Source organism: Hydra viridissima, unplaced genomic scaffold, assembly GCF_058129835.1.
Source record: "Hydra viridissima isolate aposymbiotic clone 2 unplaced genomic scaffold, HvirCarnegie_v1 scaffold_4, whole genome shotgun sequence".
NCBI classification, from domain to species: domain Eukaryota; kingdom Metazoa; phylum Cnidaria; class Hydrozoa; order Anthoathecata; family Hydridae; genus Hydra; species Hydra viridissima.
In genome coordinates, this window is record NW_028324303.1 from 647500 (window position 1) to 668465 (window position 20966).

General features: G+C 28.7%; 1 protein-coding gene and 2 pseudogenes across 2 annotated transcripts; 1 reads left to right on the top strand and 2 right to left on the bottom strand.

Moving 5' to 3' along the window:
• Positions 1–1746: 1746 nt before the first annotated feature.
• On the bottom strand, positions 1747–11804 carry LOC149889301 (uncharacterized; annotated as a pseudogene). The gene is made up of 6 exons (XR_016451865.1): positions 11604–11804; positions 4890–5038; positions 3957–4620; positions 3601–3791; positions 2654–2763; positions 1747–2424 (listed from the first exon to the last, which is right to left on the bottom strand). The product of XR_016451865.1 is annotated as an uncharacterized LOC149889301 (transcript).
• LOC149889302 (uncharacterized) lies at positions 6178–8707 on the bottom strand (annotated as a pseudogene).
• Positions 11805–18795: 6991 nt separating the features above from the next.
• On the top strand, positions 18796–19381 carry LOC149889303 (uncharacterized). The gene is made up of 2 exons (XM_090084166.1): positions 18796–18974; positions 19069–19381. Exons 1-2 carry the CDS (start codon positions 18796–18798, stop codon positions 19379–19381), a joined length of 492 nt encoding a protein of 163 aa, XP_089940292.1.
• Positions 19382–20966: the final 1585 nt, after the last annotated feature.

Below are 20966 nucleotides of genomic sequence, written 5' to 3' on the forward strand. Positions count from 1 at the left end.
AAGATTCTTTATTCAGTTTTCAAATCTAATGATGATAGCTGGATCTAGAACTGAGTAAATTATTTTGGTGTTTTATCATACAAAAGAAAACAGTACTCAGAAAACTTGCTCCATTTGAAAAAATACCAGACTGGTAAGTATCATTATATTTTAAAGAAATTTCTTTTTCTCGGGAGTTATTCGTGTGCCTCATTTTCTGGCAAATATGCGTTTATTTGGCTCATTTTAAGAAAAGGTTTGAATTGAAACTGCGTTAAATGCTTACTGCGTTAAATGCTTTTTCTTGAAGGTTTTCTTTGAACATGCAAAGAAGAAACTGTGTAAGAAGTAAAGCCATGAAATGGATTTAAACTGCCTTATAAAAGTTCAAAGAAAGTGTCGATGGAAACCAAATACTAAAAGCTGCTTTGATAATAAAAATAGTAGAAGCCTGTAGCTGAGCTTATCTTTAATTAACTCTTGAATAAAACTTGCTTGTTTTTTTTTGAAAGAAAATTCTAATTTCGTATTTTAGATTGATGTTTTTGTTTCTTTTATCCGAGCTATGTATCGAACTGCGTTATCATTCAAATGAAGGGTTTATGTAATTCACCGAACCTGGTGAATGCAATGTTAAAGTAACGACTTAAAGGATCATACTTCTAAAACTCCCACTAATTGTAAAAGGTGCGTTTATAGTCTGTAAACAATTTGCAATGATAAAAATCTAGTAAACTCTTAGCAATATTAAAAGTCTTACTTTAGTATTAATTATTATATTTTAATGATTAAAATTTATTTAAATAACATTATGCTAAGATCCGATGAAAAGTTCGCTCAAAAGTTTAAAGAAAGTTCAAGCAAGCAACTAGAAAACATACTGCATAGAAACATACTCTAATATATTGCAACAGGTCCTCAGATATATTTTTTTTAATTATCATCAAAAAACATTTTCTTATTTCAAAAATGTAAAAAACAACTCTTTTCATTGGAGGGCTGAGGAGAAACGATATTCTTTAGGGTAGATCAGAAATTATATTGTTCATCGTAACTAAGATGAGGGGTAACTAAGAAGACATGAGCTAAACAAAGCTTTATAGTATGTCGATGCTACACTCAAAAAAAAATTTCCTTATATTTAAAGGAAAAAATAAGGAAATAATCCCTCAAAATCAGCACTGGTAAAGATTTCCTTAAAATAAGGAAAAATAATTTTAAGGAAATAGTTTTCCTTAAAAAAATTTCCTTAAAAAAAGGAAATGATTAAGTAAATAATTTCCTTAAAAAAATATTCTCCTGAATGTAAACTTGAAGGAAATTTTTCCTTACATTTAGAATTGTTATTAAGGCAATTTTTCCTGCCATTAAGGAGTGTAATTAATGCAATTTTTACTCACATTTAGGATTGTAATTTAGGCTAATTTCCGGACAACATGGAACATAATTAAGGCAATTATTCCTGCTAATTAAGAGCATATTTCCTGGTTTCAAATATCAATATTAAAGAATTGTTTTAATCGCTTACATTCAAAACAAAATTGTGTCATTAAGCAAAGCGTTGGTTAGTATTTTGAAACATATACCAAAGCTATATTACAAAATAGTTGCACGATGAGTAGCACCAAAGTTCCAAATAATAATCAAATCAAGCGCATTAAAGAAATTCACAAATCACAAAAAGTAACAAGTGTACAGCAAAATGGCTGCTATAGTAATGACTAATTGGGGAACAAGTCGCAAGAATTTTAACAAGATTACAAGTACTAAAGTAGACTAAATTGTTTACACAACTAAATATTATACAAATAAGTTGATACAATGTAATAACTGTAGCAAGAGCACACAAAATAACACAGCTACTTGTACAGCCAAATATTAGCCAATTGTAATTTAAGTGAATACAGTGTAATAAATGCTGCACATGCATAGAAATTTACAAAGTAACTTAAAAAGTAAAATATTCGTATAAATACAATGAAACAAGACCACTTACACAACCAAATATTCAAGTTAATACAATCTAATATCTGTAGCATGATGAGCAAACAAAATAACAAAACTGAAGTAATTATACAAGTTTGTTGACACTTATATTCATTTAACTATGCCATGCTTTCATACATCATCAGTGGTGATCACTAGATAGCATAAGCTATAGATGAAAAAGACGAGCTACACTGTTGATGGTACCAAAAGTTAATTTATATATTTTAAATTGCAAAAATTTAAAAAACATCTCTATACCGCTAGGATACTCCAAATTAAAAATCCAAAACATCTTAAACATGTAATCCAAACATTCGACAATTGAAAATCCAGCCAAGCAAACTTTTCCGTCACAATTCTCCCAGTGATTTTGTTGAGATCATTTGACGAATATTCAAGGTACCGCTTGAGATGAGCCAAGTTTTGCGGAACATCTACAGAATTGCCAGTGCCAGGCTAAATATAAAAAAATAAGTAAACGTAATATGAATTAGGACATTTCCAATTTCATAAAAATTTAAAATATTCACAATTCATGCTATAAATACTAAACTAAATTAGTTTTAAGTTATTTTAACTTGAGAAAATAAAGACTATATAAAACAAATGTGGATTTATGTACTTTAGAGAAAACAAGACATTATATTTTAATAAATATGAATAACAAGGCATCCAAAATGCTTACCGTTCCATATGCAATCAGCAAATCAAACGACTCCTTTGCAGTTAGGCGCTTCTTTCCTGTCATCGGCAAAAGGTATAGCAATGCTTTCACAGTAGCTGTAGTCTGTCCATCTATAAAAAATGCGATAAGTCTACTAGTTTCACTATACAATATGCAACTTATTTTTATTAACAAGTCAACCTTAAATTACATATGCCTAATAGGGTGCATCAATCGCCCCATACTTTCAAAAACAGATATGTACCTATTCTTAAAACTTCTTTTGGTTCTAACAAGCAAGTCTGTTAAATTTTTTAAAAGCGTAGCTAGATTTAAGGGCCCCCCTCGAGTCTGAAATTTGCAATGAAACCCTTAAGGCAAAAAAAATTTTTTTTCAAGTTAATGTCATGTTGGGTCTCAAAAGAAGCAAAATTTTTTATGAATTTTATAAATAAATATTTTATACAAACATTATTATTTCATGTTTTATTGCATAAAAGCTATGATTTTTAAACAAAAAATAAAAAAAGTGTAATTTTTAATAGTTTTTGTTTAATTTTTTTAATATAGTGCTTTTAATAAAAAAAAAGATAATTATTTTTGAAACTTTTATAAAATTTCGCTTCTTTTGAGATCCAATATACATTATTAAACTTTTTTTTCAGAGTTTAGGGTCTCGTTGCAAATTTCAGACTTAAGATGGCCCGCCTAAATCTTGTTAGACTTCGAAAAAACTTAACAGAGTTAAAAGTTACTTGTAAGAACCAATAGAAAGTTTTAAGAATAGGTACATATCTGTTTTTGAAAGTATGGGGCTTTTGATGCATCCTAATGCAAAACACTTCTTAGATCACTAAATCTCTACAACATAGGCTTACTAATGAAAAAATAGATAACTAAATCAATACCAAGTTACTTACTGAAAAAGGTTCTATTTACTTTTCAATATCTATTTAGAAAATATTTACCATTTGTGGCAAGGATAAGTAACATGGCATTTGCTGTACACATTCTAAATATGATGGATGACGTTCTTCAATTTTTTTTCGCCTGTAACAAAACGTTATTTTTGCTGCTAGTAGGAGGTCTTCAGCAAACACTGATGGAGACAAGGTGGTTAACTTGACCATTTCGGTTTTTATATCATAGCCTGCTATACCTGTAAATCAAAACTAGATTTTATGTTTTATGCAACACAGTGTGTAATTAATTTTCAATGAAAATCATGAGCTACATGAATAAGTCTATGCAATACTCATTAGTTAAACAGTTATTTAAAAACAATATTAACACATTTTTGACTTGAGCCTGTCATAGTAATTACCTTCACAGAATTCACACTCCTCCAATCCTCGACAGCAACCTGTGAAAATGAACTCATCATTTTGTAGAATAGTAGTTATAGTTATCAATGAGTTCGTAGAGGGTGAATTGGACAGTGCTCCAGTAGTTAGTACCAAAGTTTGTCTAGTTTTATCCCTTTCCTCTTTTGGAGTCCAAGTCCATCTTTTTTCATTGCTGTTATGCTTAGCACGTGCATTTTCAATGCACTTAGCTAAAAACCCCTTGTGAGATTTTATTCAAAATAATCTTCTGGTTTGAGTCCTGTAATCCCGGCAAGAAATGTGCTAACCATTTTCATTTTATCTTTCGGCGGATAATTCCCATAACAGTCAACAACTTTAGCAGCAGTAACATGTTATAGCTTGTCTTTCAGATATTTCGTAGCTTCCAGTTTTCAATCTCATCATATGGTGTTTAGTTTTTGGATGCTGTAGCAAGAATGACTCTAAAGACACTTGGTTAGATAATATGTCTGATGCAGAAGAATTAGGAGTATTTTCATTGACATCAGTTACGCCTCCGTTACTAGCCTTGCTAGATGTAGTGGTGTGAGTGGTGACATGCGAAGTATAGCTATTTTCATCGTTGACAAAAGATCTTGATGGTGAAGTTTCCCTTGTTATGGATTGACATTCTCGTGCATTCTAGACAAACAGTAATACAATAACAATATGGCTTACACACACAAACTTGTTTCACTCGCATTTATAGTACACAGTTTCTGAAAATTTTCTACAAACAATAACATATTTTAAGCATTAACATTTCAATTTATACAACTTTTATAAAAGTAATGTGAAAGTGCATGACAATTGATGATTTTGCAAAAGCATTACATTTTTCATCCTGTACACAATGTTATACTGATAAATTATTATGATAGTACACAGTGACATGAAATATAATACAATGCCTCTTTCGAACATTTGCTTGGTTTGAGTATAACCACCGACATATCAGACCTTAACACTATTGAAAAGTCCTCCGGATCGATTTCACATCCATCACTTTCCAACACAAACTTTAGAGTGCTATCTGCACCAATGTCAAATTTCCGACATACTAAGACAAAATGCAGCTATTAGCCTATTAGTAAATAACAAATTTAAGTTGTAAATTATTTGCATTTTTAATAAAATTTGTAAATTAGAAAAGTTTAACAAAAATTAATTATAAATCATTTTATTTTCATATTAGCTGTAATTAGTCTACTTCTTGGATTGTTTACTCTTTGCAAGCTGTTATGTTTTATGTATGTTTTTATTGCCAATAAAGAAATATTGCTATTATTATTATTACTATTATTGTTTCTTAGTATACTAAATTATTGAGAGAAGTTTATCTCATGGGATATAATTTTTGTATAAAGAAAGCTAAATGCATGTAATGATTCAAAATAAATTAAAGCAGAAAAAAAAATTTAACACACATAATTCTGCACATGTTATATGATGTTTTAGTAGAAGAATCAAAAATAATAAACTCAATAATAAAATTTAATTCACTTATCCTGTTGAAAAAAGGTTTTTTTTATCATAGATTCATGTTTTTTAATTGTAGATTCAAATATATAAAAGGTTTATATTGATACAGTACAATATTTGGTTCATTATTAAGACTACTTAAATTTAAGTTTAAATCCCAACTACACAAATTGGGAATATTGATTGTCAACATAATTTAACAGTCAATGTGAAGAAACAACAAAATATAGCAAAAAAAAAAAGGCTGACTAAAAGATTACATATCTAGGACTAACAAAATTAATTTTTTTACCTTCATAAAAGACACTATTAATATTTAATGGAATGTTATCTTTTAAGTCTTGGACTTGAGTGCTAAAAAGCTTTGAGCAGGGATTGTAATCAATCATATAACCATGAAAATGGTTATCGAAGTAGTTAACAGTAAGCTTCCTTAACAACATAAATGCATTATTACCAAGGTAAACAATGCATTCAACATAACCAAACTCAGGTATACCATCACAGAAACCACACACAACTATACTTGTATTTTCAATTCTGTAATGACCAACTTCAATCCATTGTGCAACATGTACTGTCTCTGTTTTTGATAACAGAAAATTATTGCACAAAAACTGATAAATATCACATGGTTCAATTTAGCATACAATCTTCTCCTTCGTTGTTCCAATAACAGTATGATTGCTGAACACAGAGTGAGCAAGAAACGCAATTGCTAGTGCACTTTGAGAACGCTTTGTTAATGAAAACCCTATGTTTTTGAAACAATTAGAACCCCTTGAAATTTGTTTAAAAAAATTATGCCGAGATTTGAATCGCATGCACCAATATTGACACGGTGGACCACATCTAATGAGCGCTGTAGGATAATGCAACAAATAGTGATGTTTGGGTGTCAAGTGCTTATCTGGAAATAAATTGAGATAAGTTTGATGATGTTCAGCTATTATGTGACAAATAACTTTGCTAAACCTTCAATAACCCTTGGAGATAAAACAATATCTACAACTTCCATGAGCAATAAAAGTAAATTCCAATGAGGGTTATCACGTGGTACTTTGTGTCCTATTATAAATGGCAGATTTCGCATTAGACACCAACATTCAGAAGCAGTCATTTTGAAATGCGTCAATGATGCAAAAGTTGTGGGACGACTATTAACATCAGAAGAACCAAAACTAAATTCTGTCAACAACAAATTAAATTCGTTTAGAGATATGTATCCATCATCACTTAGTTTGCCTAAAATATCACTTAATTCTAGAGGAATAATGCCTTCCAGTAGATCATGCATGGCATCAACTGCTAAATTCTCCATCACATGAAAGTACTTTAACTTGTTAAAAATGCAACAGTGTTTAATACTGGTATGAGACTCTTTATACCCAAATTGACCTAACGAGTTAACCGATTCATCATATGACTCCCTAGTGCGTTTAACATAAGAAGTTTCATAAAATTTTGTTTGATTCTCATCTTTAGACGCCTCACATAATCTACAAAACTTGCGTGAATTGAAGTTTTCTAAGAAGCCAAAGAATGAATGGTACCCCAAATTATCAGCTGAGAATAGTGCTAATGCTGCTCTTACTTTTATTGTTTGATTACACACACAGATACATCTATGCCATCATCCGATTCTAACTTCATTAGTGTATTTACTAGGGGAGCGAGAATTATATCGTATTTAAGTGCGTTATCTTTAGCATCTTGGGCATACCACATACCCACAAGAAAAATGGAACTTTCTTTTGAAAGTAGCTTGGAAGGTAAATTTTGCACCATCATGTACAGACCCTCCATTTTATGTATCTGTATATGTGGACCGAGTGGATTTGTAGTTTCAAATCCGTCAATGTACAAATGTAAAACTAAAGCATCAGGAAATTTGGAGAAAAATGGATGTTTCTTGTACGTGTTAGTATCAAAGAAATCTGTTATGTTTCCATCAGTACTGGCATGACTATTACAATTTAAACTTAAAGAATTAATTTTGCATTCAATAATTATACGTGCAAATAATACTTCAATTGGAATGTATTGAGCAGTATCAACAACATTCTTCATTTCTCGATTGCCTGATAAAATTGATTTACGACTCTCTTTCCTAATTCCTACAGGTACAGGCTGTGGCTCAATGTACAACTGCCGCTGCTTTAAATAAGCAAGCTGTTTATGTTCCGTATCAACTTTGTCAATAGCAGTAGACACTGTTTCAAGATCTTTATAAGGATTTTGAATGCAGACAACATTTTCATCAATACCTAGTTCTTTAAAAATGGATTGAATACGCTGGATTGTAAGATGCGTTGAATCTTGTAGCAATTCCTGAACATTCTCAGTTACAAATTTAGCATTTGTCAAAAGAACATTAGACCGTGCTTGCAACTTAGTAATGAATGCAATAAAAAAACCCTGCATGCTTTCCTGTATACTAGTTTGATCACCAAAAACTGCATCATTTACATTATCACAATCAATATTGGTCATAGTTTTTTCCTCTATTTGGATTTCGTTTGTTTCACAATCATTGCATTGACTGGAGGAGCATAGTACAGGTGCAAAATCACCTACATATAATTCTCTATGGTGTTTCACAATATGTAATCTCAAATTGAAAAAACTTGAGCATATTTTAGTACAGTCACCTTGTCCACATTGAACATCAGAATGGGGATAAATTGTGTGCAAACGCTTTAGGTGCCACAACATTATATTAACAGACCTGAAGGACTTTTGGCACACATAACAATGCAATGTCATTCTAGAACCACTGTTAATTTGTTCTTAAAATATACACCAAAAAGAATATGATGTGATATATGAAATGATGTGATATATGAAATGATGTGGGCTGCTGAGTTAAATTATGAAAATATATTTTAACTTAATAATTCAACTGCAATTGCAGAGGTAAAAAAATAAAGATTGAAAGCTTTTGATGATTATCAATCCTATTTAATCTGAAAAAAGCAGTTCATACTTGATTTTAACTAATTTAAATGTTTAGAATTAACTACTTTCACTTGCAATTTGTTCCACTTATAAACCTATTGCTGAATGGTGTTTTTTTAAATCCAGTCTAACATGGACCTTAAAAAACAACAACCTCTCAAACCTTTTTCAAGCGCAAAACAATAGTTTAAAAACCTAGACTAATTAGTGCTGAATATATTATTTTAGTTAGCTTTAAAATACAGTTAGTATTTACTGTTTTCAATACTCATAAAAACTTAGTTTTAGGCTGCTGTCCATAACAATCAAACTAGCTATAAATATTTACAAAATAATGTAAAAAAACATATTTTTCAAAACAGTTTATCAGGAAACAAAAAGTGTTTCCACCAAAACAAAAATTATAACTAAGAGTCAAGATTAAAGTGGAAAACCCCTCAGAAATATGTAAGTTTTTAAAAGATTTTTTTTTTAAATTTGTGCAAAATTTATAAGAGATTTACTATCTCAAATCATTTTTGAAATTTTGCTATAGATCTTTATAAAACTAAATTTTATAAAGCTTTAGCTTTCTTAATAACCACAATAGCAACAGCACTTTTTTTTAACTTTTAAATTTCCTTACAAATAAAATTTTTTTTACATAAGGAAAAAATATTAAAAAAACAAGTTATTTTTAAAATCTTACCACTTTCCTTTTTATTAAAATTATCACTTTTTGTATTTTTCAAGTATTTTTATTTTCCATTATTTGATATAACTTTAGAATAGAAACAAACACTGGAATACTCTTTATTAATCTTGTTAAAAATAAGTTAGAATCTTTCATATCAAACTAGTGCATTTTAACATTTAACTTTTATATTTTATCAAAATTTGCATATATATTTATATCATTTTCAAATACAAGCCTTTTTAATAAAAAGCTGTTTTTAGCAGATAAAGGGTTTAAAAGACACTAGTCAACATCTGAAAAAATAAAAGTGGTAAAAAGATAAAATTTTGAGTATGAATGCATTTTGTTGTCTTCTATGATTTAAATGAAATATTTTTGATAAAATAAAGTCCAGTAATCCAATTAAATCCTAGAACACAGGAAACCAAGTCACAAAATTTAGTTACTTTTTGACCACAATTTTGTCTAAATATATTAGCCTATTAAAAATTCATATGAAAAATCTGTTTTACTAATATCAAATACCAACTTTACAAGAATAAGTATGCAAAATTTGTTAGAACTTTGTTTTAAAATCTTTAGATATATTGGCTGGTGTCTTTCAACATTTTTCTGGCACTGGCTACAGGTACCATTTTACCCAGAAAAAAAAGTAGCTATTTTCAGTAAATTTTGTAACTTACTTTATGATTAGGAAATTAAATTTGAAAAATATTAATTACACAAAAAAAATTTTTTTGGAGGGAGAGAGGGTTTCCACTTTAATGATGCAAAAAAAACTTATATTTGTAACAAGTATGAATAAAAAGTATACATTCACTTCAAAAGTAATGTACTTAAAAGTATAATTTACTTCCAATTTAACAAAAATCTCAAAAAATTGAGCTAAAATCAAACTTCAAAATCAACTTCAAAACATTTGTTGATTCAATTATGAATCAAAGTTAATCTGTTAAAGTTTATACAAGTTAATCTTTTAAAATGTATTAAAATTTACCATTAAACTACTTGATATATATATATATATATATATATATATATATATATATATATATATATATATATATATATATATATATATATATATATATATATATATATTCAAAGCATTCCTATATATTCTCGTGAAGTTTATACGTATACTTTTAACCTTAGATTAACATAGGAAAGTAATTAAATTCGCGCTTATTTGATCCTTCTAGCCTAACTAGCCAAGTTCAATGCTTACACTAACCATACACATACATGAGGTTTTATATAATCATAGTATAATTATTTTACCAATTGTCATAAAGTAAAGAAAAAAAATTAAACTAGCTGGTATAATTTACACCAGCTTCGATTATTTTTTTTTAATACTCCATGACGATTGGGAAACAAATTACTGTTTTCTAATAATAACAATAACAATTATTTTTGTAAATTAATAAATTTTTAAGTATAATGTATCTTTATCATTTCATGATATCAGCGCACTTCACTCTAATACACCAAAGGCGCACATTTTTTTTGGAAATACGCTTTTATAGAATACGATAGAAGCATATTTCCTTAAAACAATTCGAGTAGGTACAAACGGCGGGGCGGAGCGGATCAGCGGGGCGGATCATTTAAACGGTACAAACGGCGGGGCAGATCATTTAAACGTTACTAAAGCGAGTTATATTTCATTTAAAAAAACGATTCAGATATAGTTTAAATTCACTAACGATATAATATTTAGAAGGAATTTGCATATTACAATTTTATTAAACGACAAAAAAAAGTATATAAGTTTATAATATTTTATAAATTTTATGAACTCAAAAAACAACGTGATCCACCAATTTGTATCAAGTGATCCACCAATTTATATCAAGTGATCCGCCTAATATTTTGATTATTTGAATCAAACTCCTTTAATTTTAATGATTGTTTTACAAAAAAACAAGGTGATCCGCCAACTTATATCAAGTGATCCGCCTAATATTTTGATTATTTGAATCAAACTCCTTTAATTTTAACGATTGTTTTACAAAAAGACAAGGTGATCCGCCAAATTATATCAAGAGATCCGCCAAACTTTATGAAGTGATACGCCTAATATTTTGATTGCTTAAGTCTAACTCTATAAGTTTTAATGATATTTCTACCAAAAAACAAAGTGATCCGCCAATTTATATTAAGTGATTCGCCTAATATTTTTATTGTTTAAATGAAATTCTGTAAAGTTTAATGATTGTTCTACAAAAAAAAAACGTGATCCGCCGATTTATATCAGATAATCCGCCTACTGTTGTCATCAGCCAGAGTGAATGTTTATTGCTTAAAAACAAAATGTTACTTGACAGTGTAAAAAAAACTCAAAGCAAAGTTTGGAATGAAAAAGAGAGGGGGCTACACAACATGAATTTTAATTAAATATATTATTAAAAGATTTTATTTAAAGTAGGTTTTATTTAGTAGTAAACTTACGTAAAACTTTTAAAAGAAAAACAAAAACCATTATCAAAATGCAAGATATATTTACCATGAGGAACTAAAACTGCAAGGTTGTGGTTACCGATGTAATGGATAACAACAAGATCTGTCCGACTCAGGTCACAGTACACAAACTTCTGGAAATCATTTGAAATTCCTGTTGGTATAACTGTGGCAAAATGGATCTTTGTGTAAAGTGGCAAAGCCCGAGGAATTTTACTGGAACCATTTTGCTTCCACCTATACCCATCTGCCCGCCAATCGTTTAAAAAAAAAAAAAAATAATAATAATATATATTTATATATACACACACATATACATTGCATATACAATAAACAACCACAATATTTACATGCAACATCACTTGGTAACAAATAAGGAGAATTTAAACTTTTGTGTGAACTAAAAAGAGCATCATTTAACAACTCATCAATTGTATAGTTAGTAGGTTCCACAGTATAAAATAAAAATAGATATGGCAGGCAAAAAGGTGGAAATTGCTGGAATTATTGAAATTGCTTTATACATGGAGAACAACTTCACATCATATAAATTAAGTGACAGTAATCAGGACAACCAAAATTGTTGAGTAAAAAGAGCAAAAATATAAGCAAACAAATAAAGTTCAAAACATGCAGAGGTAATAATAAAAAATACAGCTGAGAACAAACCAAGTTTATACCAAGGTACAAATTCCTTATAAACAAAACAGAAAATTTATGGAACATATTCAGGGTGTTAGCTAGCCTAATCATTAGCCAAATGGCACCGAGTATACTGTAGAATTCCCAATGGGTTTAAAGTTTCCAAAATTCAATACCTCTTTTTTTTTTTTTTTAAGTAGTAGTAGTGGTAGTGGTAGTGGTAGTAGTAGTAATCTTAGTTGGCCTCATTTTACGATTTGCCTAGCTCTGGCGCTACAAATTTTGCCCTCATGTTACAATATTTTGCCTGCGTAACAATATTAAGTTACACAGAATGTTCTCATCTTACGAATCTGCCCTTATGTCACAAAATGTGCATAGCATGAGGGCAAAAACTGCACTCATGTTAAGCTACATAGTAACATCAGGGCATTTGTCATAAAAGTTATTTATTTTAAGATAAACGATTAAGCAAGCAAATAGTCAATTTAAACATGGCAAAGTTTGATGTATTAGTGGAATGATTAAGATTGATATAGTAATAAATTTAGATTGATAATATAGTTAGAATGATAACATATTAATAAATAATATTTATGGTGAACATATATGTAATAATATCTAAAATAAATTGAATAATGATATTGACAATATATTATTTAGAATGATAATAAAGTTAACTAATACCTTAATCTAACTTTATTATCAGCAATAAACATAAATTTATTGCTACCTAGGTAGTAATTAATCTGTGTTTATTGTTAAACCAACAATGTTATTGAACTTTTTGTTGACTAATCATACTAATTAATAATACCTTTGAGGTCCTCATTGATGTAAGTTCTATGTTTTTTTGGTACTATAACTAATAGAGATTTACAGAGATAAAGAATAGAATCAGGAGTAATAAAGTAGCAAGCATGGTAATTTAGTCTTATCTGCGTTAGAGATAATTCTCTATCAAAAAAAGAAAAAATATTATAATTTCATTTTGATTGCAAAATTATAAGTTTAATTTTATAAAAAAGTTTTGAAAAGTTATAACTTTGAAAACATGTCTCACCCATTTTAGGGCTAGAAGTTTGGGTTACATGAGGGCTTCGAACCGGGATTATAGATATATTTCTGTTTATCATAAAATATATTCCTGGCTAACACCCCAACATTGCCAGCAAATGTAAACAGTTTCAAGAACAAATTAGACAAATATTTAGCATTAAAAAAATTAACTTAATGAGTTTTAATAGTAATAAAATTTTTTAATACTAATAAAAAGTATAAAAAATTTAAACAAAAATTACTTTTGGTCTTAAGTCTTCTAAGAAGTTTTTGTTTAAATTTTTTATTCTTTTTATTAATACACACCTATATTATCAAAAGTGAGTTGTCAAAGTGAGTTTCTAATTCACTCGCTGTTAACACATAGCTATGTGTTAACAGCGAGTGAATTAGAAACTCACTTTATATACTACTACTAAATCATATTTTATATACTACTACTAAATTATATATACTACTAATAAATTATAATTATAATTATAATAATAATACACATTTTATATACTACTACTAAATTATAATAATATTTTTAATAATATAGCAGTTACTATATTGTTATAATTTATGATTGTTTTTAGGCAAGTACAATGAAAGCACATTGGTGCTCACGTTTTAAAATCATAACACAGATACTTTTAAACAGCATGTATAAAAAAGGTCATTTAAAAACCTGCAGATTATTTTCTATAGCATGTCTTACACTGACATAATATAAAATAGACACAAGCATGTAAGTTTGTTATGGAGCCATTTTACACTAATAAATAAATCTTCAAATAAATTATAATAGGAAAGACAATTTTTAGCTTCAAAAAAATGTTGCATATTAAATGACATCTTGAAAATATTCAATATAATATTAAATGACATTTAGAAGTCCTTACATATTTATTAATAAGATATCTTGCTTTACTATAGCATAGCCTTAAGTAAAGGATAAACTATGCCTAAGTAGTGTTAGATTTTACTTTAAACATATTAAAAGAAACAAAGCTATATACAGTCTTGTAGACTACATGTAGGCTACAGTCTACATTGTAGATTACAGGTATAACTTCTTTAAAGTCTAACTTTACTTTAGGCATCGTAATTGATTTTGACTAGTATAATCCAAAAACTATGCTATTTACTACATTATACTATTTTAGTATACAAATATATTTTAAAAATACAAATACTATACAAGTGCACTGAAATATTGCTGCCTAACCTTTTTCATGATTCACTTATATGACATAAACTTCGCCTGCCTTAGGATTGTTGAGTGTAGTTGTTCTATCTTCATTATTGCTCTTGGCGATAAGATTTGCAATAACCTCTATTTTAAGGTGCTTTATGCTACCTATCAAAACAGGCACAGCCATTTACTAAAATGTCATCATAAAAAAATTTAGCAATATGTTTGTTCAGGTTGAATTCGTTAGCAGAAATTTAACTATTAAAAGTGCCATGTCACTTGAATGATCCGCTCCGCTGATCCGCCCCGCCCCGCCGTTTGTACCTACTCAAACAATTCCTATGTTTTTCCTTAATTTAGACATAAGGAAATAAGTTTCCTTAAATCAAGGAATACTTTTTACTACGGTAAAGGAAATTTTTAAGGAAAAATCGGTAAGGAAATTTTTTCCCTTAATTTGCAAGGAAAGATTTTTTTGAGTGTAGAGTCGAATAGTTAGGGTGATTGAAACTAATCTCTACATGCCCCAAACCTTGAACGCCTATTAAAAGCATAATTTTTTTTTTGTTCTTTCATAAATTAGATCAAAATTCTCAGTAGATTTTGAATTTGACCATATTAAGTTTAAAATTCCCCCCCTCCCCCCATTAATTTTCCCCCTAAATTAACTTTATTTTTTTTTTTGAAGAAATTTGAACTCTATCCATTTTGATTTAGTTCTATTTTAAGCAAATAAAAAAGGTTTTTAAGACCATGCTCTACGGGGAGGAGAGGATCATCTTTAATTTTTAATTTAACAATTTCAGTTTAATTTTCTAACATATTTTTGTAATTTAAATTTCCATTATAATTATCAAATTGATAATTAAAATTTTTTTCTGAATATATTATTTAATTTTTTAACTTGACTTTTTAATTTATATTTTACAATTTAAACTTATAATGCAACTTTTTGATATAAATTTCTAATTAACATTTCTAGTTGAAATTCCTAGTTTGAATTTCTAATTTTCTGATATGAGTTTTTAGTTTGAATTTCTAACCAAAAATTTCTAAATTAAATTTCTTTGGAAGATTTCTAATTAAGTTCTCTAAGTTTTAAGTTTTCTCATTTAAATTTCTGATAAATTGTTTAAGCTTCTTGTTTGAAATTCTAATTTAACTTCGTGAGTATGAGTTACTCGTTTAGATTTTTAACTTATATTTCTAATTAAAGCTTTTTCTTTAATTTCTTAATTTAAATTTCAAAATTAAATTACAAATTTACACTTTAAATTTTTGATTAAATTTACACTTTAAAATTTTGATTAAATTTACACTTTAAATTTTTGATTAAATTTACACTTTAAATTTTTGATTAAATTTACACTTTAAATTTTTGATTAAATTTTGAAAATTTAAGTTTAAGTTAATAAATTCTAATTAAAAGTTTGAATTTCTAGTTTAAATTTCTAATTCAATTTGTTTTCCAATTTTCTGATTTAATCTACTAGCTTTAACATCTAACTTAAACTTTTACCTTAAACTTCTTATTTAGATATCCAATTTAAGTTTCTAACTTAAATCTCTAATTTTCTGCCTGAAAACTCTTTGTGTTTCTAATCTAAATTTCTACTGAAGAGTTCTAATTTATTTTTCTAATTTCAACTTCTTATCTTAATTGCTAAATTAACTTTCGAACTTCAGTTTTTAATTTAAATTTCTAACTTAGCTTTCCAAGTTAAATATCTAATTTTAAAATCAAATTCAAATTTCTAATATAAGTATCAGTTTTAGATTTCCTATTTAGTCTGTTTCTAATTTACTGAAATTCTAAACTAACTTTCTAATTTAGCATTTTAAATTGAAATTTCGCTTGGAGAATCTTTTACGTTTAACTAGGTGACAGATTGAGTCATAGAAACTTGTAATTTGTCTAATGCTGCATCTACCCACACAACGCTTTCAAAATATTCATTGTAAATTGCTGCATACTTTCTAGCGAGCTGTCTTTCCTAGTCCAGACATTCAAGTTAATATTGTGATTAATTTACTCGAGTCGTTTGTTTCGTAAACGTATTGGTGAATTTGATTTAGTATGTCATCACGAGAAAAAATGGTTTTCGTCGGTGGTAGTTATTTTGTCTCTAAGTTCGTTTTATTTCAACACTATTGCAGTTATAAACGCTATTTAAAACAATTTTAGTATTTTTTATACGTAAAACACTCCCAGTGGAATATTTTAAGTTTGATTTGAGAACCCTCTCAAAATCGAATTTCGAAAAAACGTATTTGAAAAAAATTTCTTTAAAAAGTAATTTATGAAGTAGCGGCCTTTGGGGTAAGGAAGGGAGGAGGGTTAAAATCGTGTACCGCACGAGGGGCGGCAAATAAATCGAGGCAGCAAAGTTTGAGTCTTGTCATATGTTTAGTTATTACTATATATTTTTAAATGATTTAATATTAGAGAATATTAGAGAAATATTAGAGAAATCTTTTTTTTTTGCCACAACTTTTAAAACAAAATATACTTATGCTTGGTCAATTAAAAGCAAAAAAGAGTTACTCAATACTTTGTGTTAATAAAACTTTTAGATTTTTGATTGGTTTGCCATATTGTGTTGATTCCAGTAGTCTTTTTAACACACTTTCAACAACGTGTTTGAAACTTTTCACGTTTACTTAAGGTATTATTTATCTAAAGGTTTAAACAATTATGTTGAGAGTTTTCACTGAATAAAAGTTCTCATAATTTGACAGCTCAAAATGACTGCAGAAAACGAAAAATGGGGACGAAGTGGTGTCATTTAATTGGAAAACGGGTGAAGAATGCACTTATCTATCTAAAGTTTTGACTAAAAACAGCTATAAAATTCGGATTGATAAAAACAACATGGTTGGTGATTTGGAAAGTGAAATAGCGAAGGGTATGGCAAACTCCGAATTTATTTTGCTTCTAATTTCAGAAGAATACGAGAAATTATATAACTAGATCGTGGAAAACACACATGTTAGAAAAAAATCAAACGCATACAAGTTGAAAAATACATGCCTTCTTACTCTTCCAAATTATCATTCATTATTATATTAAATCATTTAAAAATATATAGTAATAACTAAACATATGACAAGACTCAAATTTTGCTGCCTCGATTTATTTGCCGCCCCTCGTGCGTTACACGATTTTAACCCTCCTCCCTTCCTCACCCCAAAGGCCGCTACTTCATAAATTACTTTTTAAAGAAATTTTTTTCAAATACGTTTTTTCGAAATTCGATTTTGAGATTCTAATGCAAAGTTAATTAAATATTTACAGTCTTTCTGTTTGTGGAGCAGCTCTTTGGTGCTTGGTGGTGGCACGCCTAGCTTTAAAAACATGTAGCACAGTGCCAGACAATTTAAGCCGGGAGTTGGGGGATCATGAAGTTATCTAGTTAAAGGGAAGGTAGAGGAGAGCGCAAGGGAGGTGATTTATGATTCTCAGTGATAAGCAGCAAAATATCCTATTGCTTACCCCTGTTTTAAAGGCCTTAAAATAACATGTCAAACTCCTTGTCCTCCAGTTGTTGCAAACTACAATTCCCATTGTGTCAGCTTTTAGAGCATCCTGGGATTTGTAGTTTTGTAACAACTGGAGGGCTAGAGTTTGATACTTGTGCTATAGACTGACTGAACATAAAATATTTTAATGAATAACATCTATAAAATCCTTATGAAAATTATGAAACTTTGAAAGATTTTTTTAAACCGGAGTCGGAGTCGGTACAATTTTTCCAACTCCGACTCCGACTCCAGCCAAAATGAGCTCCGACTCCGACTCTGACTCCACGACTCCGACTCCGACTCTGACTCCACAGCCCTGGTTAAATAGAAACAAATATTAGCATTTTTTGTAAAATATGCGCTGTTTTTTATAATGCGAAATTTTTAAATCAGACTTAATTTTGCTTATGCAAAAAGTACTAAGAGTTTAACAAAGATGCCTGAGTATCTCTCTAATACGATATTCATATTTTAATCCTTTTCTTGTAAAACAAAGCAAAACAAAAATCTTTTGTTCTGACACTTATAGATTTTTATTTTTCAACACAATAACTTTATTTAGTGGTTTTCATACAATCGACTCCTGTAAGAGTTGCGGTATTCGCTGAATTGTGTTCAAAAATATGTGTAATTGAAATTAAAACTCATTAAGTTTATCTTATACTTATTTTTTTACAAATTGTAGGCCTAGATGCTTACTTACATACGTACTGACTATTTATTATTATCGGCCAGGTTATTATCTATACAATTAAGATAATTAAGTGGTTAACACTATATGCTTATCTTGTTTTCAATTCCAGTTTATGTAATTCAAAGTAAATATTTGATAAAGAAAATGTCACTAATTAAACCAAAGAAAAATGACATTGAACAAACCAAATTAAAAAAGTCGGTAAAAAAGAAATACTTGAAAATATTGAAGTCAACTAATAAAATATGGTTGGTTGGATATCCGTTAGAAGATTTAAAAACAAGCTCTTTGCCCACTACCAGAAATGTTTATAAATTTTTCAGGTTATGCTTAATACTGTATTAAGACTGAAGTTATAACTTTATGTTTTTTAAAGTTTATTTAAAGTTTTAAATTATTTGCATCATCCATTTCAAGGTATCACTTGCAAGTTATTGATAGCTCTTATGAAGAGTTTACTAAAGTTAGGGAGGCATTGCACACTCAAAGCAACATTTCGAAATCTAAGTTAGCTGCATTGCTTACTATTAAATCAGTCAAGCTCTTTTGGGGTAAGGCTAACATTTCTTATAAACAAGACAAGTACAGTATTGACAATATTTTAAGGCTACATGACAAATGGGGGTTGCTTGCAAAATCTAAAAATAGGATTTCTAATAAGAAGAGTTTACTTGAACAAAACTTTATTCAATCATTAGATGGCACGAAACGAAAAAATAGAAGTCGTTGAAAATCATAGAAAACTTGTAGGTAATTTAAATAAGAAAGAGTTATTCTCTAACTTTGTTCAATTCAAATAACAATTTCCGTTATACCATGCATCACTGCACCAGATAGCACCTTGGTTATATAAAATAAATGATTCGTTTTTTAATGTTAAAATATACTTTGTGTGATAATTAAAGCATTTTAAATATTTGGAATAGATGCTAAATGTTTCCCAATCCCACATCACCTAATTTTTTGTAGCGATATTTTTGCGTAAAAACACGAATCTTTAAATAGTACTTAGAAACATCCTAGAAAACTTTTTTTTTACAATAATTTTTATATGGTAAGGAACAACTTTTTATGCAGCCACATGTAATTTTCAAATTTTTTAGATTTTGGCCAACCCTAATGTTCATATAAAGGTTAGCTGCGATCTTTGTAAAAGCAGTTCTATTGATTTATCATGAAGCTCCGATTTGATTTCTCCTCTTCTTCTTCGTTTCTAGAGAACGGATCAAAGAAACAAAGGAAAGTTCTTATCAAGTCCAGGTTAATGTTTATCCAGGAAGTTTTCCTGGAAAAAGACTATATATATTGAAATCTAAATTACAGAAGTTGCAAGTTTCCTAAATAAATGTAATAAATATTCAGTTAACAATAAATAAAGAGTTAGAATTCTATTGGGAACAGCTCTTTTGAAGTTGCATAAAATCAGCAGCAATTTTGAATTTGAAGCAATAACCATAACTCACAGTGCAAACAGTTTTCGCAAAGTGTTTATGTTAAGGAATGAAAATTCAAAACTTAGATATTTTTGAATTTAATTTTTTCGAATTGTAATTCGAACAGTTAATCATTTGTAAGTTACAAAAAGGGGGATTGCGATTTTGAAAACATCACCATTTTCCCATGCGGCAAGTATGCTGACCTAATTCAGCAAAATCATGTGAAAACCTAGGGGAAAACCTCAATGAATGGGACAGTTTTTGCAAAATGCTTTATTAGTGTAGATAAAATTGTTTAATATATATATTTAAATATGTTTGATAACCACCGACTCTTGCTCAATGATATAATAAAACAAAAAAATTGGATTTGCATTTGGCTATTGGTAAAAAGAGAGTTTTATTGGAGCATGACATTTGTCCCATTCATTAAGTATGTCTCATTGAATGGGACAAACATAAAAGAATTAAAAATAAACGTATTTAATTCAATCGTTTTTCAAATTAGTTTATTAATTGTAAATGTAGTTAAATATATAGATACATACATAAAGACCACACAAAAAATATTTTTAACTTTAAACATTTTACTCTAAATAAATTTTAGTCAAAGTAGAACTTTCTCATTTTAGAATATTATATTTAGTTATTTTTATTTAAGTAAAATATTGCAGTATAAAAGTGTGTAAATAATACCCATTACCCATGGGGATAAAAGTAAGGGACTGCAGCATCCCTCTGCTGAGCTGTAAATAATACTTTATTAAATTCATTCAATAGGTAGTACTTTGTCCCATTCAATATGCGCATCACTTTATCCAAAAATGATTAGTCACACCAAAAACACCATTAATTAAGCTTGAATGTTTTACTCACTGT